This window comes from Lissotriton vulgaris, chromosome 1_2 (assembly GCF_964263255.1).
Source record: "Lissotriton vulgaris chromosome 1_2, aLisVul1.2, whole genome shotgun sequence".
Classification (NCBI taxonomy): Eukaryota; Metazoa; Chordata; class Amphibia; order Caudata; family Salamandridae; genus Lissotriton; species Lissotriton vulgaris.
Window position 1 is genome coordinate 162,480,659 of NC_141686.1, and position 20,986 is coordinate 162,501,644.

The 20,986-nt window shown below is 42.6% G+C and overlaps 1 protein-coding gene across 1 annotated transcript in view; it reads right to left on the bottom strand.

Moving 5' to 3' along the window:
- Window positions 1-464: 464 nt before the first annotated feature.
- LOC147734749 (aldo-keto reductase family 1 member C1-like) overlaps window positions 465-20,986 on the bottom strand; it is a 230,262-nt gene continuing 209,740 nt past the window's right edge. The window contains exon 10 of the mRNA XM_086953028.1: window positions 465-534. Within this exon, the coding sequence (XP_086809154.1) occupies window positions 492-534 (43 nt within the window). The 3' untranslated portion in view covers window positions 465-491. The remainder of the gene's footprint in view (window positions 535-20,986) is intronic.

The window sequence follows — 20,986 nt, forward strand, 5'->3', positions numbered from 1 at the left end:
CCCAGAAGAACGCAGCGCTCCACGGAAGCTAAACAAGTGATTGTCCCACCAGTTAAAAAAGCTAGCTGAGGTGGCTGGAGCTTCATCACTTGTGCTGCAAAAGCTTGGAACAGCCTACCTTTGCATCTCAGAAATTTCACAGAGCTCCTCTCTCTTTCAGGAAGGGGCTGAAAACCTGGCTTTTCACTGAACAGTCACTTCATTATTGGTATCCAATTAGGCAGTGCTCAGCGCCAGGACACCCTAGGGTAACAGTTGCACTTTAGGAGTATTAATAACATAACATTATATAACATAGAGGCTGAAGCAAAACATAGACTAAAGAGAGAAGAGTAAGGTAACAAGTTTAGTCAGAAGTAGGTGAAGGTGGCAAAAATGCATTGATAATCGTGGCATGAAAATGGGCACTTGTCTAGCTCGAAACTGGATGGTTGGGGAAGTTTAGTGAAAACTGATTTTTTTAGTTCTTCTGTGGAATCTTCCTTCTCTTCTTAGAATTCATCATTGAACGGGTACTCTGGGTTCTTTATGTCCCTAGGAAAAAAATAAAAGCACAGAGAACATTTAATATGAAAAGTCCATCTTGTTAAGGAGAGTGGTTAAGATAAATGAATAGTAGAGAAAGTGTCAACTCAGGTCATCTGTTTAACTATGTGTCCCTTACTGACAGCACTGTGACAGGACAGGTCTGATCCAGGAACTATGCGTGCTATCAGTTATGCTGGCCACTAACCACGATGGAAGCCAACAGAAACTAAAGCTCTCTGGTTAGATGTACATGAGCAGGAGGTTGCATGGTTGTCGAGAGAGATACTGATAGCTACGAGTTAAAGGTGGATACTTACTATGAAAAAGACACGCTGCATAAACTGATAATTCTGGAAAATAATATAGTTCTGTAATTGTTGGAGTATGTTGTTTATTGATGAATAGGTTATCTTGGTTGCCCATACTTTACATTTGGATTAATTCGTGTGTATAATTATGTAAGGTCTGGAGGGAGATTATTTTTGAGCACTGTGACAGGAGACAGCCATATATCCCAGCCCTTTATTAAGAAACTATGAATTCAAAGCTTTAGCAATTGAGTTTTGAGGTCCTACCATAAGCAGAAAACTGACATTAACATACCAGAAATAAGTCTTATTCATGAGGTTTGCCTTAACTTCCTTTTTTTTTCTTTTTTTATTGAGTTCTTGACAATAATTCAACAAAACACTGATTGCATTATATCCACAAAAAAAAAAATAATCAATCAGATGCTGGATCTAAACATAGTACATGATAAACGAGAATCCCATGAGAGAATACAGGAAACAAAAAGAATTACATTCGAACACAGGCCTTACATTTCTAGTGTCATAATCCAACCATAATCTCAATCAAAATAGGATTTCCAAATTTTAGTAAATTTACTCAATGCTCCCGTCCTTTGAGCAAATACACATTCACTTCTCCTAACTCTCTTAATTTTTTGAAACCACTCATCTACGGTTGGAACTATTTCTGTCTTCTGGAGGCGCTAGGGGGCGCACAGCGGAATGGCTGCCTAGCTTTGCAGCTCCGCCGGGCGGATCGAAGTATCGCCAAATAAATATGCTAAAACGGATCACAGCGTGACGCGGAACATTCCACCGTAGTTGGGAGAATACGGTGCACAATCGGAGTAATGGCAGAGAGCGTCTGAGCCGCAGATTCCCCCGATGCAGCCCGATGATCCCACCAGCCGCGCACTTCAACATGGCGGACGGCACTCGGGTCAGCCTAGGACGGATGCGGTGAGCCCCGAGCGAGTGGTGAACACGGACTACCGACGCTGTAGCGGCTCTATGATCGCGGGGTTCGGGACTGTGGGCGGCCGTATTTGCGGCATCTGAGTGGACCCTGTGCCGGAGGAATGGCCATATCCGAGCGGGATCCCGCTGAAAACATGGCGGCTGAACAGGAACAATTGCGGATCACCCCCGCTGAACAGCGCTTCGGACCACCGCATGTCCGGTAAGCCTCTGGAAATCTCTGCTCACGTTCTTCATAGACTGCAGGGTCATATACCCTCCATTACTGCATATCACTTATTTGGCACGCTAGGACCATAACAGGCGCAAGATGGCGGCGCCCATATACGAACAGTCACACCACGCTGGGGATTGCAAAATTAAGCGAGCAGCTGTGGCTTAGTAGGCAAGAGGGATTAGCGCTTCCTCGTGGGTCATGCAATATCTCAGCTACAGGAACTGTTAACTCATGGGTGACCCACGGTAAACTACACAGCTGAATAACACATGCCGCCACATAAACGTATGCCGCAGAAAAGGTGCAAAACCCGCTCAGCATCATTGGTCCCCGCCGCGGCTGCCGCGCTTTAGATGTCCCTGGACTACTTCACTGGCATGTTGGGCGGTTGGGCAAATCTATCTACGCATCGTTGACGCTGGAGCTGTGTATCTGATGTGGGCGCTGACAGAGTGAACCAGATTTTTTCACTGAGGGACATACGAACGCCATACCGCTGAGCGTTATGGCACACAGCGTGACTCAACCAATGTTACGATGAGGCACCCACTGGAATGCATCGCTAGTTAAACTGGAGGCAGTGCTCACATTCGCCCTGTTCATTACCGCCGGAACTACGCGGGTTACCTAACGGAGGAGGACACCATTCAAACGCCGCACACTCCTGGTGTGCGGACAGTGACGCCTTGTAACACCGTGCTTGCACCATTCCACTGACTGCAACCACACGAGGCTCATTGCTACAGCAGGACCGCGACGACGGCGGGCACCAACCTGACGTGGCTGCAGAGTGCACTGTGCCTTACATCATGGGCCAGCCAGATAATAAACAGCCGAAAATCACCTTTGGGGCACGGAAGATGCCACAGGGCCAAAATGGAGCAACGGAAGAGGAACAAGACACAGACCCTCAAGAAGGAAGCGCTATGGAAACTATCCTGAAAGCCATACAAACGAACCTGCAGGACATTAATGGCAAGCTGGGCCATTTAACCGGTAGAGTCGACAGCATGGCGGCGAAACTTCGCAAACAAGGCGAGAGACTGGATACAGCGGAGACCAGAATTTCAACGGTAGAGGACGAATCGCGCACCACGACAACTAAATGCGCAGGCATGGAGAAGGTCCTAGAAGTCATAAAGGCCAAGTCGGAGGAGTTGGAAGCCAGGTTGAGATGCAACAACATACGAATAGCGGGACTGCCGGAATCAACCAACACTGGCCGTATGGAGCCCTATGTGGAGCAACTCTGCAAGGACTTGTTCGGCGCCGACAACCTGTCATCCATCTTCATTATCGAACGTGCACCCAGATCCCTGGCGCCGCAGCCCAAACCAGGAGCGACACCCAGACCTATAATAGCAAGAGTTCTAAACTACCGGGATAGAGATGCTATATTGAGGATGGCGCGGGAAAAGGGTGAAATTCAACACCAAGGCAACACATTGGAATTTTATCCAGACTTCACGTTTGCAGTACAACAAGCACGTAAGGAATTCAATGAGGTTAAAGCTAAGCTTCGTGAACTGCAGATACCCTATGCTATGCTGTACCCCGCAAGACTAAAAGTTACGTGGGATGGCAAGCCAGTCTTCCTGTCGACACCCAAGGCTGCGATGGACTTCATCAAGACAACGGTAACCAAAGGTAAACGATCGAACCGCAAGAAAAGGCATACAGACTCAGAATAACGGTAAGCTTATGGGGTATACTGTTTCCAAACTCTAGCCGTCTGCTGGCACAAACGACTTTCTTTTGACAAAGACTGATATCCTACGCCCAAACTTTGCGATCATGGCCTGGTGTCATTTTCTGCTGCAGTGAACAGGGAACATTATGGCGCAGTGATATCTAACTAACTAGCTGCAGATTGGGGTTCTTTGTATATTTGAGTAGATACCTGATCCCTCCTCCATGGAAGGAGGAACCGTAATGCAAAGATGTGTGGGCTAATCACAGACTCATGACTGTCATTTTTGCAACTGCCTTTGGCGATCTCAATGTCATATTTAATGATGTGTATAACTCTCCTGGACACCATAAGTGGCTGATACGTTCCAATATGTCAGTTTTACTTGCTGGCCAGATGTGATCTGTTTACATATTCTAGATCTGCCCACATCCTTTAGTTAGGATGGTGTAATGCGTCCTCGGCGGACCTCTACTAGGGCGGTCCCCGACCAGTTATGTTGATATTCGTTGTTTTAAGGGTACAATGGCTTCGGCAGATTTGGGTTGCTGGAGTGGGAGGGACATGGGCCAGTTGGGGATTGTTGATTTCTGAACAACCGGGACGGTTGAGAAGCACTGCTGGAAGCCGCTTATGGACGTGTATTCTTAGGTCGGAATCTAAAGCTCAATTGTTATGCTGTACTGTGCTAAGAGTGGGTAGGTCAATATATGCTGGCTTTTGTGGGAAGATAATCAAACATACATCGTGAATAGTGATAATTTGAATCTTTTAACATGGAATGTACGGGGCCTCACAAATCCTAAGAAGGTGCAAAAGATTTTTGCGTGTCTAGACAGACATCATATTGACATAGCGCTACTACAGGAAACCCATTTAGATCCCACATTGCGCAGAACTATTGGAACGCGTTGGGCGGAGACGTGCACTTCGGCGGCGTACCACTCGTACTCTAGAGGGGTAATGATATTGGTCAAGAAAGGTACTGACTACAGGATTGAACGCACGATTGTAGATAGAAATGATAGATATGTGATTGTGTCAGGGAAGTTGAGGGGGCAAATGATCACAATAGTGAATGTGTACGGCCCGAACACTGACTCCCCAGAGTTCTTCCAGGAACTCTGGGATCAATTACTAGATTTCAGTGATACTACCCTGGTCTCGGGGGGTGACTTCAATGTAACCTTGCGAAACGCTGAGGATCGCTTAGCGACTTCCACAGAACCTCATAAGAAGGCCAGGGAGAAATTTGGGACATTATGGAAGACAGGGCACTCAGGGACCTCTGGAGGGTGTACAATCCAAATAGACCGGGTGAAACACACGTTAACATGGCACACGGGAGTTGGTCCAGGATCGAGTTTCGGCTGGGAACAGATACAGCGGTACTATGGGCAACGAAGATAGCAACACTTCCTCGCACACTGTCCGACCACAACCCCGTGGTGCTCTCGCTACAGATTCCTCACCATACACCTCTACCCTTCAGTTGGCGTTTTAACGCACGTGTGTTATTAGACCCAACATATGTCACTGCTGTGACGGCTGCCATTAAAGACTACTTCCACTTAAACGAAGGTACAGTTGAGGACCCATGTGTCCTATGGGAAGCATTCAAGGCGACACTTCGAGGGGTGTGTATCAGCACCTCTGCTGGGATATTAAAAGATATTAGAGCGCAGATCACCAGACTTGAACACAAATTGGTGACACTAGAGCAGGAACATGCGCGCACAGGTAGAGCGGAATTGCTAGGCGAGATTAAACAGACACTTACTGAAAACCAGCAGTTTGCAGATGATGAAGTGAAATACATCACCAAACGTCCTCAGGCTAGATAATTCGGAGAGGGGGGGCATCCTGGCAGAGGTCTAGCGAAGAAAATTTGTGGGGAAAGAGGGGCGCAGACATTTACTCAGATTCGTGACAAAAACGGTCAATTGCACACACAAACTGCAGACATACTTCGTAGCTTTGTCCATACATACTCAGACCTCTACACCTCACAACAACCAGCACCAGCTCAGGAAACGCTGCGTTATCTACAAGATATAACAATTGCATGGCTATCAGATAGTAAAAGAGAATATCTAGCACAACCCATAACTGTTGAGGAGGTGACCGCGATAATTCTTGCACTCCCCAATGGCAAGGCACCTGGGCCTGACGGATATACCTGCAAATTCTACAAGAAATTTGTGGACCTGCTTGCCCCCCATATGGTCGCAATGTACGGTGCCGCCTTTGATCAGGCGGCATTGCCCCCGTCACTGCGGGAGACAGTAATTATCACCCTTCTAAAACCGGGTAAAACACCTGACAACTGTGATTCATATCGTCCACTATCCCTTTTAAATGTAGACTCAAAGATCCTGGCTAAATTGTTGGCGGACCGCCTGCAACCCCTGATGACGAATCTGGTCCTACCGGACCAAGCTGGATTCATCCCAATGAGAGACACTTCCCATAACACTAGAACATTATTTGCACTGTCCCACTACCTAACTCCCCAGACCAAAGCAGTGGCGGTGATGCTTGACGCTGCCAAAGCATTCGACTCCAGTGAATGGTCCTATATTCTAGCGATCTTGCATAGAATGGGATTCCCGTCGAGGTTCATTGCCTGGGTGACACTGCTGTACACGAACCCACAGGCAAGAGTGAGGGTGAATGGGTATGCTTCTGAGCCCTTCCCTATAGCCAGGGGAACAAGACAGGGGGTACCCACTGTCGCCGCTGATCTTTGCTCTGGTCTTGGAACCTCTTGCCTGTATTATCAGACAGACACATAACCACTCGGCCCTGCACTTCCCTGGGAGACCTTTACATATTTTGTTATATGCTGACGATATGCTCCTGTATGTGCGAGATCCTGAACAAAATCTTAGCCCGTTGTTGCAGGAATATGTTAGATTTGGTCGCCACTCTGGGTTGCAAATCAACTGGGAGAAATCCATCATCATACCACTTACTGACTCCACCGTCCCCTTCGACCCTGAATTTCCTTTAGACTGGCAAACTGACCCTACGAGATACTTGGGAATCTGGTATAGTCGAGATCCGGAGGAAGTGATAAGGACCAATTATGGCAGGGTGTTCACAGAACTTGAAGGAAAAGTAGCTCGGTGGATACAACTACCGCTATCCCTGGCGGATAGGATAGCCATAGTCAAGATGAATGTCCTGCCCAAATTCCTCTATTTATTTAATAACATACCAATCACACCACCCAGGGCTGTCTTTAAGAATATAACATTATTGATACTGAAACTGATATGGGCGGGCAAACAGGCACGTATAGAACTACGAACACTCACACTACCCTACGAGAAGGGCAGCTTTTGTGTGCCAGATTTTAGACTCTACTACTTGTGTGCACAAGCCCAATATGCAGCGCATTGGTATCACCCCACCCCTTACCTTACGCACATAGCTGTTAAAGAGGGGGATGCACAACCAATACCGCTCACTGCGATAGTAACACACGAGAGACCACCACTACACGCAAGGGACATCAACACGATAGATACTACTGCCCGAGCATCAAAGGCACTAGGAAGGATGGCTCAAAGTTGCCAAGATATGCCCCAGTGCTGCCGCTACAACACCACCCTGCTTTATCAGTGACGAACGAACGGGTGGGCATGAACATACTGAAACAAGTAGGCATAGACACGTTCGGTGATCTGTATCACGATGGCACCTTCTGCAGGGTAGAGGACCTAACTTATATCAGCAATCCCACACTACTTTTCAAATTTACGTATTATAGACTGCAGAGGGCAATACGGGAATTATACACAACCTACCCAGCGGAACCGCAGACCCTGCAAACACTACAGTTGATTATCAAGTCATCCAACACTTCACATCTAGTATCTAGAATGTATACAGTAGCCCAAAGTGAAATACCATATACTTCAGATAAAGCGATGCAGAGATGGAATGCTTCCTTATCAGAGCCACTATCAGACAGGTAATGGTCCACGGCCTGCACACTCCTTAAACTGCTCACCCCGAATGGAAACCTCCGTATCACACATCTCAAGTATCTACATCAAACATACCACATGCCACTAAAACTGCATAAATGTGGGTTACGTGAGGATGCCAGGTGTAAACGATGCGGATATGGTGAGGCGGATTTTGTGCATCTAGTTTGGCATTTCCCAAGGATACACACATATTGGGAGGCAGTCACAACTATGCTTGGTAAGATGGTGGGCGTTGATATAGGATGTACCACAAAAATATGCCTGCTAGGTCTATTGCTAAATGTGAAAGCAGGGAAACAGAAATGTTGTGCCATAGCTCTGTTATTAGCTAAGAGACAAGTCTCCAAGTGTTGGGAGGGAACAACCGTGCCGAACATCAAGACCTGGCTCAATGATATGACTAGGCTTTCCTGTTTTCAGTTTCTATTTTTGGTAAATTCTGGTGGGGTTTTTTCAGTCTTTTCAATACCTTAAAAAACAGTTGTTGTCAGTGGTTACACATTTTCGCGCCACTAAAAACCACAGAAAAAGTGTTTTTCCGGTGTTTATAGAATGTTTTGCTTTTATTATTGCTTGCTTTCTGCACTTATAGAACATGATATAAAGACAATGTACGTATAGTATATATCAGGTCTAAATAGAGTTTTGCTAATTCAACTTATTGTAATACACCATACAATACTTCTTCAGTGACTCTTTGGTCATGTGCGCTCGCCCTTTCCTTCCCATATGAATTTCTGTGAAAAGACCCTCTCAACATTGCCACTTGAGATGGGCAACTCCAAAACAGCCAGTACACAATTTGTTAACTCTGGCCACTGACATAGCTTTCCCTGCCAATATTGGTTGCAGTGCCAAAGTCACTAAAGGTGTCGCCCATCCTACTCTTAAGGAGAGGTTTCACATTTACACCAATTATGCTGAACACTTGACAGACAAGGGTTTTTTCAAACTCTAGTTTTTTTGATTATGTCTACTATAGAAGTTATGTTTTCCTGTAAAAATCTAATAATTTAGTAGAGTGCACTTTTTCACATCACTATCTTTATGCGACCAAAGATCCTCACATTTCTTGCCTTTGGCACCATCACTCAGCAAACATTCTGTAAACACTTGCCACAATAATAATATAGCATTCATAGGCCCTTGGAGTGAGAACCATCAGCTAAGGTACACAGCTGAGATGACTCTTTCTTTGATGCTACACAAAGCACACAATTATAAATATTTGCGTTTTAGTTCCAGTGCATAAAGAAACAGTTCAACAGAATGGACTATAAAGTCAATACCATCCCTCATTAACTCTGAAGATTGCAAAGATGCTTTCAACATACCATCTAACAAGTGGCAAGGATCTCCTACAGGGATTCAGTTCAGCTCAGGTATCAATTTTGAAAGGTCATCACACAACTTTTTCATATATGTAGCTGAATCACTGCAAATACAAACAATATCACTCCAATCTTTGTTGAACTTGGAAAGAACATTTTTTGCAGAGCTTTCCGAATGACACTGCATGTTTTCCAAAAGTCTGGTGTCATGTTTTCATCACTATCCCAGATGCTTGGTGATAGCACTCTTTATACATATACTTGTCACTATACCTTGCATTAAATGTTTAAAGCCTAAGGTGTTGGCAATTCACCTACTGTCAATTCTGACCCGCTAGAAACTGTGGGCTGCTGTATTAAGAATTTTTACCCAATCTCTGTAGGTAAATGTGATTACACATATTAGGAAAGATTCTTATGAAACAAGCCATTTTACCAATCAGTGAAAAAATCAAACGCAGCCAAAATATCAAATATGATTTTGATATTTCCTGATTCTCTACAATTTATAAAATATTTAAACGAGACCTAAAACATGCTTCTAAACCCTGCATCTTTAGACCAAAGACCACAAAAATGAAACAAGCAAAAGGATTAAGAAACAATGTTTTAGTGGCATCCCTAAACAACAAAACTCAAGCAGAATAATGTTAGCACAGGCTTTGTTACTGCTAGCTTGTATAACAACGTTACATTGTATTCGCCCCGTCAGGATAAAAATAAATGACTTTCACTCTCTTTTTCCTTTCTTTGAATGGCATTTAGTTTGTGGTTGTGCAGGTGTTTTTTCAGTGTTTATATGTTTTCACTGGTGGGGGCTATTTCTCTTTCAGTGGGGTTTTATCAGTTAATATAGGTTTAAACCTAAAACCCCACAGCCTAGATATGACATACTGCAGGGACAAGTTGCTCACGTATGAAGAAAAATTACCCAGTAGATCACGTCCCAAAGACTTCTGGTGCTATCTGAAAGACTATTTACTTAGCATTTTGGTGGATGAGACTGCTGTATAAAGGGGTGTTGATGGACATGGTAGATGGTACCAACGCAGGAATGGCCAACTCCGAGCACACGAGGATAAATCAGACCTACCTACAACGTAATCAATGTTATGTAGAACACAGGTGGCGACAGAGTGCAGTATTGTCCTGGTTTTCTTAGGGTTACTGTTATGTAGATTTTCATTAAAACCAAAAAAAGTTCTCACACACGTTGTGCACAATTGTGAATATCTTGCAAGGCATGAAGCCATATCACTAGAGCAAGATTTGCCGCCGGACCCCCGGGTTGAAAGGCTGTGTAGTGAACAATCCTGTCTATCTCCCGATTGCGGCCGGCCTCAGGGTTGTAGCCCATTGGCTGTGTTCATGTGTGCAACTTTCTGATAATAAAGATTGATGTTGAACTTCCAAAAAAACAACAAAAAAAAATATTTCTGTCTTCCAATATTTAAGAATCAGTGATCTGGCGACTGCTACTGTGATATACAAAAGTTTCGCTAAAGAATCGACCAAATTAAGCTCGGGATCAAATCCAAATATAATTAAGTTATTATAACTAATAATCGTAAAATGTAAATGCAAAGAAAGCACAGAAAACATTTCTTTCCAGAATGACTTAATTTTGGGACAAAAAGCAATTATGTGAGACCAGTTAGCCAGATCCGGTTGAGTACATCTAAAACAGGTAGGCGACGTACTGGTATACATTTTAGACATAACTGCAGGAGTGTAATACAAAAGCCACTTACTAAAAAAGAGCATTCATCGCCAATTGGCACCTCTAAGAACCGTGAAATTAAACGATTTAAAAGTCCTGGAGCATGGAGAAGAAGCTTAGCACAAAGTAAGGAGGAGGATGTAAGTGCCAAAGCAATTAAAAAATTGCAGAAGCACGAAAGTCTTAAATTACCTGAATCATTGTTTTCCTTAACTTCCAATGGTGTTACCACTATTGTTTTGATTTGACCTGTTTGAATTGTTTGCCCACAATTAAATATTTCAAAAATATCTGTTGTCATGATAAATTGTTCTTAAAGACAAATGCCACTAGGTTACAAAATGGTAAAGCTGTCACAGGCATTTCTATGGGGCGGGAGACTGTATGATGCACCTTGAGTTGGTAATCCCAGCAGTTTCAAAGAGGATGGATGAACCCATGTGTCTGTATGTGTGCCAACTAAGAGCTATACTTGAGTTTGAAGAATGGATAAATTCATGGTTCTGTAAGCGTGCAGAATAAGAGCTAGTTTTGAGAATGGCCAAAAGCCACGATTTTGTTTGTGCAGACTAATATGTAGTCTTGGATGGATAAATGGATCGGATGGATAAATGGATAAAGCTGTGTTTCTACATGTGTGCAGACTTAGAGCTAGTCTTCAGAATGGATAAAGCCATGTTTCTATATGCGTGCGGACTAAGAGCTAGTCTTGAGAATGGATACATGGATAAAGCCATGATTCTATATGCGTGCAGACTAAGAGCGAGTCTTGAGAATGGATAAAGCCATGATTCTATATGCATGCAGACTAAGAGCTAGTCTTGAGAATAGATAAATAGATAAAGCCATGACTCTATATGTGTGCAGTCTAAAAGCTAATCTTGAGAATGGATAAGGTCATGATTATATATGCACGCAGACAAAGAGCTAGTCTTGAGAATAGATAAATGGATAAAGCCATGATTCTATATGCGTGCAGACTGAGAGCTAGTCTTGAGAATGGATAAATGGATAAAGCCATGATTCTGTTTGTGAGCAGACTAAGAGCCACTCTTGAGAATGTATAAAGCAGAGATTCTGTATGCATGCAGAATACGAGCTAGTCCTAAGAATGGACAAAAGCCATGATTCTATATGTGTGCAGACTAGAGCCTTATTTGAGAATGAAGCCAGGGTAAATCCATGACTCTGTATGGGTGCAGATTAAGCTCTAGTCTTGAGAATGGATAAAGCTGTGATTCTATATGTGTGCAGACAAAGAGCTACTCTTGAGAATTGATAAATGGATAAAGCCATGATTCTATATGCGTACAGACTAAGGGGCCGATTCCGATAAAAAGCGCCCGAATAGCCGTTCGGAGCGTTTTTCCTGTACGAATCGTACCCTGCAACGTCCCCCGTACGTACGATTCGTACCAGGAGCTGGACTCCGTACGAATCGTACAGAGACCGTACAACTCTAATCTCCGTACGAGTCTCACTCGGAACCCGCTGTTTGCAGCATCTGAACGGTTCGCGGCTTGTTCTTACGACCCAGCAAGTACGATACGTGTCGGGTACGCACCGTACGACCATTTTTCTATGGGAGCAGAAAACAGCCGTAAAAGCAGAGTTCACGACAAAACAGGTACAGAACGCCCCCCCCGGGTATGGCACGAACCCCCCATGATCGGAGGGGGACCGCGCGTACCCCTGCGATCATGGGGGGTACGCACCGTACGCCCAGCGTACATGGGGTATGCACCGTACCCCATGTATTCTGGGTGTACAGCGCATACCCCATATTCACTGAGTGTACGGTGCGTACCCCCCATGATCGCAGGGGTATGCGCTGTACCCCTGCAATCATGGGGGGTACGCGCCGTACGGTGTGTATGTGATTGTGCGCTTTTCCGTACGAATCGCCCTTACCTGACGTGGACCATACGACTCGCGTCCTGATACCCCGGTACGGATCGTACTCGTCGGGTCATACGGTGTGTGTATGAGTCGTACGGAGACGGCTCCAGATGCGAATCGTACAGACGGTAATTTTACCGGATCGGAATCGGCCCCTAAGAGTTAGTTTTGAGAATGGATAAATGGCTAAAACCATGATTCTATATGCTTGCAGACCAAGAGCTAGTCTTGAGAATGGATAAATAGAAAAGCTATGATTCTGTTTGTGTGCAGACTAAGAGCCTTACTTGAGAATGAAGTTAGGATAAATCCATGACTCTGTATGTGTTCAGATTAAGAGCTAGTCTGGAGAATGGAGAAAGCCATGATTCTATATGGGTACAGTCTAAGAGCCACTCTTGGGAATGGATAAAGCAGAGATTCTGTATGCACGCAGAATAAGAGCTGGTCCTAAGAATGGACAAAAGGTATGATTGTGTGCAAACTATTGGCTAGTCTTGAGAATGGACAAACTTAATGATTCTATATGTGTGCAGACTAAGAGCTAGTACTGAGAATGGATGAAGTCGTGATTCTATATGCATGAAGACTAAGGCCCTTATTTAGATATCGGCAGATGGAATACTCAGTTACAAACGTAATGGATATCCTATCCATCATATTATGATCTCCATAGGATATTAAAGGATCGTAATACAGCAGAAAGGATCTTCATCACGTTTATGATGGAGTATTCCCCTCTGCCAAGATCTAAATAAGGCCCTAAGAGTCGGTCTTCAGACTAGATAAAGCCGAGATTCTGTATGATTGCAGAAAAAGTGCTAGTCTTGAGATTGGACAATATCCATGATTATGTTCTTTTGCAAACTGTTAGCCAGTCTTGAGAATGGACAAAAGTCCTGATTATGTATGTGTGCAGACTAAGCTAGTCTTGAGAATGGATAAAGCTGTGATTCTATATGCATGCAGACTATGAACCAGTCTTTAGAATGGATAAAGCAGAGATTCTGTATGCGTGAAGAATAAGAGCAAGTCCTAAGAATGGACGAAAGCCATGATTCTGTATGTGTGCTGGATATGAGCTAGTCTGGCTCACACATTAAAAGCTACCTTAGGCTAAGCATCAGGAAGCTCAAATGTTGGCCTTATTGCACATTCAATGACGCCTGTCTCGTTATGATTCAGTAGAATTTTGGGATGCAGAATGCATTGGGACTAATTAGTTGAAGCTAAACTTAAGGCAATATAAATGATGTATAACCAAAGTTTTCATGATGCCAATATGCCAATAGCTTGCTTTCTAAACATAAAAGTTTAGTGATGCTGAGTGGTTACTTTTTGTCTTTGGCTCCTAATTTTATTTGAGTTCTGGTTTGAAACCATTTACACAACTAATTTACCTAAAAATTGGGTTCAATCAGATTCGTTATTAAGATACTTGGTCAACTGGAAGAAATAAGTGGTAATGCACTCTGTCAACTTTGTTAGCATGTAACAGAAACTCTGTCACATATATTTACCCTCTGTCTTGTCTTGAGTCTTTAAAAAAACACTACTTGCTAAGAATATACCATCTGTAATTGTCGAGACACATTTAACGGTAACAAGACATGATATCGAAGTAAAAATATAGAATAGATAAAATATCGAATGGACACGATATAGTGGTTAAAAATATCGAATTGAAGGTAAGGAATATCGATTGTCAAAATATGGAAGTCAAAATATCGAAGTATATAATATAGGCATTAGAATATATCGAATTTTTAATAATATCAATTTTTTTTAAGTGTTTTGTATGTTAGTGTATGTGTGAAAAGTGTATATTATTTTTGTAATGAATGTTTAATTTTTTTAAGTAATGAATTTTATGTTATTTAATTTTACCGTAATTTAATTCTGTAGCGGATTGTGGGTTTATAGGGGAATAGGGTTGGAAGTAATTTAAATATATTAAATTGAATATTAATTTTTAGAAATTATTCATTATCTTAATTTAGCTTTTTAGTTCTGTAGCGGGTTGTGGGTTTATAGGGGAATAGGGTGGGAAGTAATTTAATTGTAATTAATTAAATATTTTTATTTATTTATTGGGATTCATTTTGAATTATTGTTAAATAATTTTTACATTGGTAATGCATTTTTATTAATTGGTAATTAATTTTTATTAATTGATTAATTGATAATTATGTTAATTGTATTAATCTATTTGCCGTAGTGGGTTTATAGGGGAATAGGGTGGGAAGTAATTTAATTGTAATTAAGTAAATATTTTTTATTTATTTATTGGTATTGATTTGTAATTTATTGTTAATACATTTTTAATTGGTAATTAATTTTTATTAATTGGTAATTAATTCTTATTAATTTATTAGTTGAGAATTAGGTTAATTGTATTAATTATTTTCCGTAGTGGGTTGCGGGTTTATAGGGGAATAGGGTGGGAAGTAATGTAATTGTAATTAAGTAAATATTTTTTATTTATTTATTGGTATTGATTTCTAATTTATTGTTAATACATTTTTAATTGGTAATTCATTTTTATTAATTGGTAATTCATTTTTATTAATGAATTATTTGATGATTATGATAATTTTATTAATTTATCTTCCATAGCAGGTTGTGGGTTTATAGGGGAATAGGCTGGGAAGTAATGTTTTTGTAATTATTTACATATTAAAAATACTTTTTGTGTATTGATAATTAATTTACTGTTAATGAATTATTAATTGGTACACATTTTTATTAATAATTAGATTTTGTTATTGAAAATTAATTGGTTGTTAATTAATTATGAATAGGTCATTGATTTTTAATACCTAATATGTATTTGTATTTCTAATTAACTAATTATTACATAATATTAAATTGGTAATTAATTGTAATTCATGTTATAATGGTATTAGTATTTTATTTATTTTTAATATTATGTTAAATCATTACTTTCCCTACTGTTAAACTCACTGGAGTGGGAATAGTAATTTTTACTCCTACGCTATCCAACACTTTCCCTACTGTTGCACTCTCTGTAGTGGGAATAGTAATTTTTACTCCTACGCTATTCAGCGCTTTCCATACTGTTGCACTCTATGGAGTGGGAATAGTAATTTTTACCCTACCGCTATCCAACGCTTTTCCTACTGTTGCACTCACTGGAGTGGGAATATTTATTTCTACCCCTACGCTATCCAACGCTTTCCCCACTGTTGCACTGACTGGAGTGGGAATAGTAATTTTTACCCATACACTATCCACGCTTTCCCTACTGTTGCACTCACTGTAGTGGGAATAGTAATTTTTACCACTACACTATCCAAAGCTTTCCCTACTGTTGCACTCACTGGAGTGGGAATAGTCATTTTTACCCTCCTGCTATCCAACGCAATCCCTACTGTTGCACTCACTGGAGTGGGAATAGTAATTTTTACTTCTACGCTATTCAACACTTTCCCTACTGTAGCACTCTCTGGAGTGGGAATAGTAATTTTTACTCCTACGCTATCCAACGCTTTCCCTACTGTTGTACATTCTGAAGTGGGAATAGTAATTTTTACCCTCCCGTTATACGACGCTTTCCCTACTGTTGCACTCACCGGGTGGGAATAGTAATGTTTACCCCTATGCTATCCAATGCTTTCCCTACTGTTGCACTCACTGGAGTGGGAACAGTAATTTTTACCCCTACGCTATCCAATGCTTTCCCTACTGTTGCACTCACTGGAGTAGGAATAGTAATTTTTAACCCTACGCTAGCCAACGCTTTCCCTACTGTTGCACTTAATGGAGTGGGAATAGTAATTTTTATCATTACGCTATCCAACGCTTTCCCTACTGTTGCACTCACTGGAGTGGGAATAGTAATTTTTACCCCTACGCTATCCAACGCTTTCCCTACTGTTGCAGTCACTGGAGTGGGAATAGTAATTTTTACCCCTACACTATCTAACGCTTTCCCTACTGTTGCACTCACAGGAGTGGGAATACACATTTTTACCCCTACGCTATCCAACGCTTTCCCTACTGTTGCACTCTCTGGAGTGGGAATAGTCATTTTTACCCTCATGCTATCCAACACTTTCCCTACTGTTGCACTCACTAGAGTGGGAATAGTAATTTTTAACCCTACGCTAGCCAACGCTTTCCCTACTGTTGCACTCAATGGAGTGGGAATAGTAATTTTTACCGTAATGCTATCCAACGCTTTCCCTACTGTTGCACTCACTGGAGTGGGAATAGTAATTTTTACCCCTACGCTATCCAACGCTTTCCCTACAGTTGCACTCTCTGGAGTGGGAATAGTACTTGTTACCCTCCCGCTATCCAAAGCTTTCCCTACTGTTGCACTCACTGGAGTGGGAATAGTAATTTTTACCCCTACGCTATCCAACGCTTTCCCTACAGTTGCACTCACTGGAGTGGGAATAGTAATTTTTACCCCTACACTATCTAACGCTTTCCCTACTGTTGCACTCACAGGAGTGGGAATAATCATTTTTATCCCTACGCTATCCAACGCTTTCCCTACTGTTGAACTCTCTGGAGTGGGAATAGTAATTTTTACCCCTACGCTATTCAACGCTTTCCCTACTGTTGTACTCCTTGGAGTGGGAATAGTAATTCTTAACCCTCCCCCTATCTAACGCTTTCCCTACTGTTGCACTCTCTGGAGTGGGAATAGTAATTTTTACTCCTACGCTATCCAAGGCTTTCCCTACTGTTGTACATTCTGAAGTGGGAATAGTAATTTTTACCCTCCCGTTATACAACGCTTTCCCTACTGTTGCACTCACCGGAGTGGGAATAGTAATGTTTACCCCTACGCTATCCAACGCTTTCCCTGCTGTTGCACTCACTGGAGTGGGAATAGTAATTTTTACCCCTATGCTATCCAATGCTCTCCCTACTGTTGCACTCACTGGAGTGGGAACAGTAATTTTTACCCCTACGCTATCCAATGCTTTCCCTACTGTTGCACTCACTGGAGTAGGAATAGTAATTTTTAACCCTACGCTAGCCAACGCTTTCCCTACTGTTGCACTCAATGGAGTGGGAATAGTAATTTTTACCATTACGCTATCCAACGCTTTCCCTACTGTTGCACTCACTGGAGTGGGAATAGTAATTTTTACCCCTACGCTATCCAACGCTTTCCCTACTGTTGCACTCTCTGGAGTGGGAATAATACTTTTTACCCTCCCGCTATCCAAAGCCTTCCCTACTGTTGCACTCACTGGAGTGGGAATAGTAATTTTTACCCCTACGCTATCCAACGCTTTCCCTACTGTTGCACACACTGGAGTGGGAATAGTAATTTTTACCCCTACACTATCTAACGCTTTCCCTACTGTTGCACTCACAGGAGTGGGAATACTCATTTTTACCCCTACGCTATCCAAAGCTTTCCCTACTGTTGCACTCCCTGGAGTGGGAATAGTCATTTTTACCCTCATGCTATCCAACACTTTCCCTACTGTTGCACTCACTAGAGTGGGAATAGTAATTTTTAACCCTACGCTACCCAACGCTTTCCCTACTGTTGCACTCAATGGAGTGGGAATAGTAATTTGTACCGTTACGCTATCCAACGCTTTCCCTACTGTTGCACTCACTGGAGTGGGAATAGTAATTTTTACCCCTACGCTATCCAATGCTTTCCCTACAGTTGCACTCTCTGGAGTGGGAATAGTACTTGTTACCCTCCCGCTATCCAAAGCGTTCCCTAATGTTGCACTCACTGGAGTGGAAATAGTAATTTTTACCCCTACGCTATCCAACGCTTTCCCTACAGTTGCACTCACTGGAGTGGGAATAGTAATTTTTACCCCTACACTATCTAACGCTTTCCCTACTGTTGCACTCACAGGAGTGGGAATAATCATTTTTATCCCTACGCTATCCAATGCTTTCCCTACTGTTGCACTCTCTGGAGTGGGAATAGTAATTTTTACCCTCATGCTATCCGACGCTTTCCCTACTGTTGCACTCACTAGAGTGGGAATAGTAATTTTTACCCCTACGCTATCCAACGCTTTCCCTACTGTTGTACTCTTTGGAGTGGGAATAGTAATTCTTAACCCTCCCCCTATCTAACGCTTTCCCTACTGTTGCACTCACTGGAGTAGGAATAGTAAGTTTTTACCCGGCCGCTATCCAACGCTTTCCCTACAGTTGCACTCTCTGGAGTGGGAATAGTACTTGTTACCCTCCCGCTATCCAAAGCTTTCCCTACTGTTGCACTCACTGGAGTGGGAATAGTAATTTTTACCCCTACGCTATCCAAGGCTTTCCCTACAGTTGCACTCACTGGAGTGGGAATAGTAATTTTTACCCCCACACTATCTAACGCTTTCCCTACTGTTGCACTCACAGGAGTGGGAATAATCATTTTTATCCCTATGCTATCCAACGCTTTCCCTACTGTTGCACTCTCTGGAGTGGGAATAGTAATTTTTACCCTCATGCTATCCAACGCTTTCCCTACTGTTGCACTCACTAGAGTGGGAATAGTAATTTTTACCCCTACGCTATCCAACGCTTTCCCTACTGTTGTACTCCTTGGAGTGGGAATAGTAATTCTTAACCCTCCCCCTATCTAACGCTTTCCCTACTGTTGCACTCTCTGGGGTGGGAATAGTAATTTTTACTCCTACGCTATCCAACGCTTTCCCTACTGTTGTACATTCTGAAGTGGGAATAGTAATTTTTACCCTCCCGTTATACAACGCTTTCCCTACTGTTGCACTCACCGGAGTGGGAATAGTAATGTTTACCCCTACGCTATCCAAAGCTTTTCCTGCTGTTGCACTCACTGGAGTGGCAATAGTAATTTTTACCCCTATGCTATCCAATGCTTTCCCTACTGTTGCACTCACTGGAGTGGGAACAGTAATTTTTACCCCTACGCTATCCAATGCTTTCCCTACTGTTGCAGTCACTGGAGTAGGAATAGTAATTTTTAACCCTACGCTAGCCAACGCTTTCCCTACTGTTGCACTCAATGGAGTGGGAATAGTAATTTTTACCATTACGCTATCCAACGCTTTCCCTACTGTTGCACTCACTGGAGTGGGAATAGTAATTTTTACCCCTACGCTATCCAACGCTTTCCCTACTGTTGCATTCTCTGGAATGGGAATAATACTTTTAACCCTCCCGCTATCCAAAGCCTTCCCTACTGTTGCACTCACTGGAGTGGGAATAGTAATTTTTACCCCTACGCTATCCAACGCTTTCCCTACTGTTGCACTCACTGGAGTGGGAATAGTAATTTTTACCCCTACACTATCTAACGCTTTCCCTACTGTTGCACTCACAGGAGTGGGAATACTCATTTTTACCCCTACGCTATCCAACGCTTTCCCTACTGTTGCACTCTCTGGAGTGGGAATAGTCATTTTTACCCTCATGCTAACCAACACTTTCCCTACTGTTGTACTCACTAGAGTGGGAATAGTAATTTTTAACCCTACGCTAGCCAACGCTTTCCCTACTGTTGCACTCAATGGAGTGGGAATAGTAATTTTTACCGTTACGCTATCCAACGCTTTCCCTACTGTTGCACTCACTGGAGTGGGAATAGTAATTTTTACCCCTACGCTATCCAACGCTTTCCCTACAGTTGCACTCTCTGGAGTGGGAATAGTACTTGTTACCCTCCTGCTATCCAAAGCTTTCCCTACTGTTGCACTCACTGGAGTGGGAATAATCATTTTTATCTCTACGCTATCCAATGCTTTCCCTACTGTTGCACTCACTGGAGTGGGAATAGTAATTTTTACCCCTACACTATCTAACGCTTTCCCTACTGTTGCACTCACAGGAGTGGGAATACTCATTTTTACCCCTACGCTATCCAACGCTTTCCCTACTGTTGCACTCTCTGGAGTGGGAATAGTCATTTTTACCCTCATGCTAACCAACACTTTCCCTACTGTTGCACTCACTAGAGTGGGAATAGTAATTTTTAACCCTACGCTAGCCAACGCTTTCCCTACTGTTGCACTCAATGGAGTGGGAATAGTAATTTTTACCGTTACGCTATCCAACGCTTTCCCTACTGTTGCACTCACTGGAGTGGGAATAGTAATTTTTACTCCTACGCTATCCAACGCTTTCCCTACAGTTGCACTCTCTGGAGTGGGAATAGTACTTGTTACCCTCCTGCTATCCAAAGCTTTCCCTACTGTTGCACTCACTGGAGTGGGAATAGTAATTTTTACCCCTACGCTATCCAACGCTTTCCCTACAGTTGCACTCACTGGAGTGGGAATAGTAATTTTTACCCCTACACTATCTAACGCTTTCCCTACTGTTGCACTCACAGGAGTGGGAATAA